This window comes from Petaurus breviceps, unplaced genomic scaffold (genome assembly GCF_028583685.1).
Source record: "Petaurus breviceps papuanus isolate PSGF00001 unplaced genomic scaffold, PetGlider_PUasm1.0 400, whole genome shotgun sequence".
Lineage (NCBI taxonomy): Eukaryota > Metazoa > Chordata > Mammalia > Diprotodontia > Petauridae > Petaurus > Petaurus breviceps.
In genome coordinates, this window is record NW_027186316.1 from 6907159 (window position 1) to 6915576 (window position 8418).

General features: G+C 43.8%; 1 protein-coding gene across 1 annotated transcript in view; it reads left to right on the plus strand.

Moving 5' to 3' along the window:
• Positions 1–307: 307 nt before the first annotated feature.
• The window catches only part of LOC138170957 (mortality factor 4-like protein 1), a 16535-nt gene continuing 8424 nt past the window's right edge, over positions 308–8418 (plus strand). Inside the window, exons 1-2 of the mRNA XM_069100377.1 lie at positions 308–2470; positions 8069–8126. Of these exons, the coding sequence (XP_068956478.1) occupies positions 1128–2470; positions 8069–8102 (1377 nt within the window). The 5' untranslated portion in view covers positions 308–1127 and the 3' untranslated portion in view covers positions 8103–8126. The remainder of the gene's footprint in view (positions 2471–8068; positions 8127–8418) is intronic.

Sequence of the window (8418 nt, forward strand, 5' to 3'; positions counted from 1 at the left end):
TATGTAACTAGAAAGATACTTTATCATTTTACCAACTTTTGATCAGGAGAAAATATTGCTTTCTAGTCTACTGTACTTTTGTGAAATAAGATAGATATAGATATGTATATATATACACACACACACACACACATATATATAATACACACACATATGTATGTTTCTCTGTTTCTGTCTCTACTCAGCTATTTGTATATTAATTAGAAAATATTTAAAATGACTGCAGAAATTATGAACAAACGATGCCTTTGGACTATAAAGTGTTAAGAAAATAAATATTTTACAGGACAACTTTGCCCAGCCCCCCACCACATACACAAGCGCTGGTGTAATTTCTGCTCACACTTGCTGATGAGTCATTTATTGAGTCACGTGTTGCCCAGCCTTTTCAAGCTGTCCTTAAACCCAAGCGAAGGTTTGAGCCTGTGTGTTTGAAAGTTCAACCAGCCTGAAGTTGGAACCTTATTGCTACCACCTCCCCTTCATTTTACAGATGAGGAAACTGAGGCTCAGAGAGGGGAAGAAAAGTGTTGGGGCTGATACTTGAATGCAGATCCAGGCTTTACCCATTTTAACCTATTAGAGGTTGCAATTACTCCTCAGCACCTTCCCGCCGTTTTTCCCTGCCCCCACCCGCGAGGACCACATTACAGTTAGGCGGGACCCTTTGTTACATTGTACTATAAAAGCTGGGTCTCCTGTAGCCTTTTCAGTTTGCTTCGGAGAGCGAGAGAGGCAGCAGCTTCTTCTCAAGCTCCGATTCGGGCTGCACTAACTTGCCCATCCATCCTGAACCCAGGCCACTGGCTCAGATTTCTCCCACGACCTGCTCCTGCGGCCCGCGTGCTCCAGTCAGAGACCAGAGAAGGTGAGAGCCAGTCGTCTCACCAGCCGTCTAGCCAGCCTGCACCTGCCCAGTGTTCCGACCAGAGAACCCAGCAGTCCAGCCAGCCCATAGCTGCCCACGTGCTCCAACCAGGGACCAGAGAACGTAGGAGCCGGCCCAGCCTGCCATCCAGTCGAACCCGGGCTGCCCAAGTGCTTCAACCAGAGATCTGAGTAGGCTCGAGCCAGGCGTCCAGCTAGCTCACAGAGAAGGAGGCGCCCCAGGTGCTAGCCGCTGACCAATGGCCTGTTCCAAGCACCTAGGTAAGCTGGGCAGTGACCTGCCCGCTATCCAAGAGGGGGAGCCGGTGCTGATCTTCTATGGGCCTAAGATGCGCAAGGGCCAGTGTGTCCAGGTGACGGTGAGGAACAAACAAGTTAAATACCTGGTACGTTACCCAAGTGGTGGAGGGAACAGCGTAGCCCCGACGCGTGTCGTGGCCAACCCCGGTGCATCTCCCCTTGAGCCCCCACCAGCCCCAGGGCCTGAGCTTGCCCCGAGTGGCCCGGTGCCCCAGGCCAGCAGCCCTAGCAACAGCCCCAACCGCCGCCGCCGCCGCCTTAGCAGCAGTAGCAGCAGCAGCAGCAGCAGCAGCTGCAGTAGCTGCAGCACCAGCAGCACTAACAATAGTAGTGATGGCACGGGTGGCAGCGGCAGCAGCAGCAGCAGCAGCAGCAGCAGCAGCAGCAGCAGCAGCAGCAGCAGCAGCAGCAGCAGCAGCATAGAAATCGCCGTGCCCCCTGACTCCAAAGCGGGGAGCCTCTCCGTCGTCATGGTTGAGGATTGGGAATGCGAATGGGTCCCCGAAGGCCGAGTACTTCGCTATTCCGCTGCCCACGTGCAGGGCAGCGACGCCGCCCTCCAGATGGCTGCCAAGAGGGAGCAGTTGGAGGACTGCCCCGTCACCTCCACTGAGGGCGGTGACGAGGGCAATCTGGGCAGATGCAGGAGCACCTGGTGGCGCACAGCGATTCAGTGGCCCTGCAAGCGCAAACGAGGCCGGGGGCTGAAGCAGGGGCACCAGGGAGGTGGGCGCGCCGCCGCGGATCCCGAAGAGGAATACTTGAGTAGGCTGGAGGACGCCCAGGTCCGGCTCCCCAAGGCCCTGAAACCTCTCCTCGTGGAAGACTGGGAGCTGGTGACCCTCGGGAAAAAGCTCTTCACTCTTCCTGCCAAAAAGACCGTAGCTGCCATTTTCCTGGAGTATACGGCCTTCCAACAAAATTACGGGAGCGCTACCAAGAAGCATACCGTCAATGAGCTGATGGCCAGCCTCCAAGAATATTTCGACGTGATACTGGGTGACCAGCTCCTCTACGATTTTGAAAAACCCCAGCACTCCGAGATCCTGGCCAACCACCCCAGCACACCAATGTCCCAGATCTACGGGGGCGCCCACCTACTTCGCCTCTTCCCGCAGATGGGCCCCATGCTGGCCTGCACCCCCCTCAACGACAGCAGCCTTGATGTTCTGCAGAACCACTTGCAAGATTTCCTGCAGTATTTGGCCACCGATCCTTCCCGGCTGTTTTCTGCTTCCACCGACTACCAGGAGGCCTCTGCTGACTACCAGCAAACAACTGGGTAAGTATTTGCTCTTTTTTGCCCTTTAGCAGATTTTTGTCTCTTGGAGCCTGCTCCTGCGTTGCGCGAGTGCCCTGTTTTAGATTTTCCTAGCTTTGGCCCAGGACTGCAGTTTGTTCCCTTAAATTCTCAGTGAGGAAGCCTCTTTTCTCCTCTCAGGGCTGTTACTGGTCACAGGATAGACATAGTCACATAGTCAGAGACATAGAAACCAGGTAGGAACTTTTCCTGCCTAGGTGACCACATTGTATTGTGGCTTCTTAGACACTATTTAGCTCTTGAAGTACTGTGTACCAGGCTTGTGACTTATGGCAATTCTCAGTGCCCAAGGACCTTGATTGATTGATGTGGTGGCTTTAAGGGTGTAGGTTTGTTTGGTTATCTGATATGTCGTTAGCTCTCTGGGTAGGGCAGGGAGGTTGGTTAACTGTCCTTTCTTGAAATGTCCCTAGATCTTTTTTCCATGTGTGCTGTCTCTGTGCCCTAATTACTGAACAAGGGTTCTGATGTTTTCTGTGTTAATTCCAACATGTGTTAAGGTGATGAGAGAAATAGGTTATTTTGTATTGACAGATTTCTAGGTAGATGGGTAACTTTCAGAATTGTTTTACAAGTGTTGAAAATATATTGATTTTGCTGTCAAAAATAGTGTGTATTTTTATGATTCTTGGAATTCCAATAGACCCCAGGTGCCTGGTCAGCTGATCATCGTCACCCTTGTTTCTGTTGATGCTAGTTATCCAGCGAGTTTCACCTGAGGGAGGGGAGGGAGCTATCTCAGCAGGGTGCTGTTAAAACTGCCGGGTCTTCGGAGACTTCTGCCTCAGAGCCAGATACCCCAGCAGGGGGTCTGATGTCATTACCCCATTTAGCAACCAGTCTCCTGTTCTCACCCCTAGCAAAAGATGATTCCCTCTTCAGTAACTGTCCTGGTGACTCCAAGAGCTGGGCGGAACCAGGGATGAATTGGCCACAGCTTGACCAGTGCCCAGGAATTGTTAATAATGAAAAATTACTGGCATTTATATAGCACTTTAATTAAAGTTTGCAAATTGTTCTTATGCTATCTCCACAACAGCCAGGTGGGATAGGTGCTAGTATCATCCCCATTTTATAGTTGAGGAAACTGAGGCCAATAGGTTAAGTGATTTGCCTAGGCTCCCACAGGGTCTGAGGCAGTATTTGATTGAGCCCAAGTCCTCGTGACTCCCAATGTACCATTTAACTACCTACTGTGGCTGTGTCTTTGCTGCCTGGGTAAGCCTCAGCCCTGTATCCCCTTCACACATGCTGGCTTCTTCTGTAACCCTCCTGGGCCCAGTAAGAAGGGGGTGGAACGGGGCCTCTGTACAGACACTGCTTCGATTCAGAGACCTAGATCTGGCAGGGATTTTAGAAGCCTTGAGCCCTTGCCCAGCATGTGGAGACCTTGAAGCAGTGGAAACCAAGTTGACTGACCTTAGGCCTGAGTCTGAGGCTGCCCCTGCCTTTTCTGTGTTGCCCTCCTAACCTTCCACTGAGTTTTTGTAGGAGGCTGGGGAAAAGCATTCTTAGTCTTTTTGGGGGAAGGGAAGAAGAAAGGAATAAGCATTTATTTATACCAGGTACTATGCCTAGCACTTTAAAAATACCTCATTTGATCCTCACAACAGATATGAGATAGGTACTGTTATTATCCCCATTTTACAGTTTAGGAAACTGAGGCAGACAGGTGAAGTGACTTGCCCAGGGTCATATAATTAGTAAGTGTCTGAGGCTGGATTTAAACTTGGGTCTTTCTGATCCCAGGCCAAGCCCTCCATCCACTGTAATACCCATTTACCTTTCTAAACTCTTGTCACCCTATTCCCCAAACTTTTTTTAATAACACACACAAACACTACATGCATATTCTGCTAACTACCATTGGTTAGCCCATGGTCATGCATATTACCCTTAAGCTGGGAGAAACCTCAAGACTAAACATTTTGGGTGGGGGCAGAAGAGTTAAGAGGATTGGCAATCATGGCCAGCAATCCTGCTCCAACAAGAAATGCTTGTGTCCTGTCATATTGGACCTGTTGATTGGGGGCTTAGGAGAGGCACTGGTTTCTAATCTCTCACCATAGACTACTTACTAGCTGTGTGTCCACAGATTCAGTCACATCTACTATCAGAAGCTCAATTTCCTTTGTAAAATCAGGTTTAATAACGTTGGTTCTACAAGCACCGTGAGGTTGTGGTGAGGAAAGTAGTTTCCAAACCTTAAGGCCTCATAGGAATGGGCGGTATTATCCATGTATTTCTTCTTCATAGAGAGCCTAGCCTTAGACCGGGTTTACAGCCCTTTTTCTGACACATCCTGTCTATGTAATCTTGTATAATATGTTTAATGTCTCCTGGCTCCCAGGCATCTCTCACACCATAAATTGTGATTTACTTTGGTGGGGGCAGTTTGTTCACAGGGAGTAAAAAAACCCCAAACAGCCCTTCTCAGGGGGGTATTTTTTAATATTTGAACTAAGCATTTCTAGACACACAGGGTCTATCTAGCAGTGTAACCTTGGATAAGTGTCTTCTTGTTTCAAGGCCTCAGTTTTGTCAGTTGTGATACACTTATGTGACCTTGGTATTTTGGGTTTCCCTCTAATTCCCAAGAATTAGAGGATGACACTCCAGTGAGGGAGGGAATAGCAGGCACCATGCTAGGCCCATAGGGGATGCAGCTTTTTTGAAATGGAGGCATCAGAAATCCCTCTACTCTAGCTGCTTGATTCTGTCTGCCCTGGATCCCTGTGACAGCCCGACCCCAACCTAGACTGTACTTATCACTTCAGACCCTAATAGTTGCATGATTAAATTAGTACCCTGCTGGCATATAGTAAACATGTAATAGCTTTTTCATTCATTCTATTGGGCCATCACAAAGGACTCTGAAATCCCTTTTTTAAGCAATTAAGTCTATTTGTACCAGTCAGAGAAGAAGACACTGAAGGAAAGTATCTTGCAGTTCATGTAGGGGGCATACACAGCAGAATGGTGACTATGAGATAAAATGGAATCAGTCATTTTCTCCCTAAAATTAACTTTCACCAATTCCCCCTTTGTTCCAAGATAAAACCATTTTTATCTTTGGGACATTTAATGTAAGGGTGAGATTAAGTCTACTGCTTTTATAGAAAAGTACACCACTTAAGTCCCAAGAGGGATATAGTGGTTATAAAACAAAAAATAACAAATCATACAAAATTCAGAACTTCTACCCAGAAACTTTACATATCAATTGATAAGATCAGTTAATTGTACCCCAATAAATCTGAGGAAAAATGAGAAAAACGAGATTAAAAAAAGGTTTGGAGAAAATATCAGAATGGTGAGTCATAATAATTCAAAAAAGTATTGAGACACTTAGTGGGCAATAAACACAGCTCTATTAGAGGGGAAAAAAGAGGAATAGGGAATATGTCTTAATGTCTATTTAGACAACAGATTCCTTATTCTGTCATCTCACATTTCAGTGTCTACTTCATGAAGTTGTCTGCTTTTGGGAAACATTTTTCCCTCAAATACTGTGTCCAAGGGTACACTGTCCACAAATTATCTAGCTTTATCTACTTAAACTCAGAGACTTTCATCCCCGAATCAACATCTTGGTGTTTTTAAGTGAGGTGTCAGTTGTTAAAGAGTACCTGGAATGGGAATGGGCACTACTATTTTCAGGACAGGTTTGCAGAAGTATTTCCTACCTTGCCTGAATCCTGTACCTGGTATGGATATGGATTTATGTGCTACAAAAACAGTCTTGAAAAGATTCCCTGAAGACCTAACTTGTAAAATGTCTTCTTTCTATTAATATTGTCACACAGAGAGACTTTAAACAGAAAAAAAAATGCCTCACCAAGATTTAAAGTTTCTTTATAACTATTGAAGCAATTTTATGTGCAAAATCTTTCATCAAATTTGAGAATTTATATATAAATACTAAAACATAAAGCCTGTATATTTTAGGCATTTTTAAAAAGTAAAAATTAAAAAAAAATCATTTGTATGTATTCAAATGTACCTAAAGGAAGTTCAGTGCTTTGTTCTACCTTTTTCAGTCTTTTTCCTTGTTGAAACCTTTGACCCTTAGGATCAAAATTTTAAAAATGTCATCTAGAGCTATCATGTTTACTTGACCTTTTGTTATTTTTTTTTTGAGATGAAGGTAGGGCAATTGGGGTTGTGACTTGCCCAAGGTCACATGGCTAGTTTTGTATTACGTGTCTGAGGCTGGATTTGGACTCAGGTCCTCCTGACCCCAGGGCTGGTGGACATTTAAGGACATTCACTGCACCACCTAGCTGCCCCCTGTTACTGTTTTTTTTTATTTTAATTTTATTTTAAAGCAAATGGGGTTAAGTAGCTTGCTCAAGGTTACATGGTCAGTTATTTCTGGGTGTGATGCTAAGTATCAGAGCCCAGATTCCATCCCAGATCATCCTGATTCTGGGGCTGGTGCTCTTACTCACTGTGCTACCTGGCCGCCTCCCTGTTACTGTTTTTAAAAGAAAACATTTGGAAGTCAATCACATATCTTCTCAAGTGGAAACAATCTAATTTTGTTTTTTTGACATAAAAATTACTATTTCATTAAATATTAAAGTTTTTATATCTTTATCACATGTCACATAATTCTTCCTTTGAGGATATATATTCTCATATCATTCAGAAAGATTATGATTCTTTAAGGACATAATCTTATATATTAATATGTAGCTATCAAATCAATGAACATATTTATCCTTATTATTTAGGTTAAGAAGTTGAAACAAGTAGTGGCCACAAATTTAAAATAGTCAAAATACAAACAATAGAGTCCTTTATACCTACATCCCTTAACACCCACACAAAAATACTAGCCGTGTAACCTTGGGCAAGTTACTTAAACCCAATTGCCCTCCAAAAGGCAAAAAAGAAAAAAAAAACTAATAGTGAAGGGAAAGAAAGGGTCATAGTATAGACCCAGGCCACAGGTTCCCCACCCCTGGTATAGTTTTAAAGGGCTTTAATAATGACTATGACTTGGAAATCAAACAGAGTTAAGGAAGCTTTAATTTATTATACCTATAATAAGTCAGTCTGTGCCTTTAGGCTTAGGCCTGAGGGAACAAGCTTGATACTGTTATAACCTCATCCCTCCTTCCTTTCATAGCAAATTTCTCTGACCATAGCAAGAGAATTGGAAAGGTTTTTATAATGAATATTATAATTCTCAACAATATTCAATATAGTAACAATATTCATTATAAAAACCTTTCCCTTCACTATTAGTTTCTTTTTTTTTTCTTTTTTGCCTTTTGGAGGGCAATTGTGTGGGTGGAACTCGGGTCCTGCTGACTCTGAGCCAGCTCTTTACTCATTGTGCCACCTAGCCGCCCCTCACTATTAGTTTCTTGATACCTCATATTTATTTTCCAATCATATCTCAATTTGTCTCAAAAAAATAGTATTCTTTACTCACTGAAATCTCCCCTTTGCAAGTTAGCATAGGTTTTATAATACAATATCAATTAATTGCAAAATCTTTACTTTTCCTTGTTCACAAAATTGAAACTTCAATTTTTTGTTTATATCCAGACAACTCAAGGAAGTTCCAGAAGGCCAGCAGTGAGCTAGTTCACAGAAGAATAAAAAGGTAAAATAAAAGCATTTTCCTAGAATGAAATTTTGCTTTCTGATGTAAACAGATCTCTTCCTTTCCATTGATAATTGCACAGGTGGTTACTAATTACCAGATAAGTATGGAAACTGTAGACTTCCAAGTTCCTTCCTTCCTTCCTTCCTTCCTTTTCTTTTTCTTTCCTTCTTTCCTTCTTTTCTTTCTTTCCTTCTTTCCTTCTTTTCTCTTTCTTTCTTTCTTTTTCTTTCTTTCTTTCTTTCTCTTTCTTTCTTTCTTTCTTTCTTTCTTTCTTTCTTTCTTTCTTTCT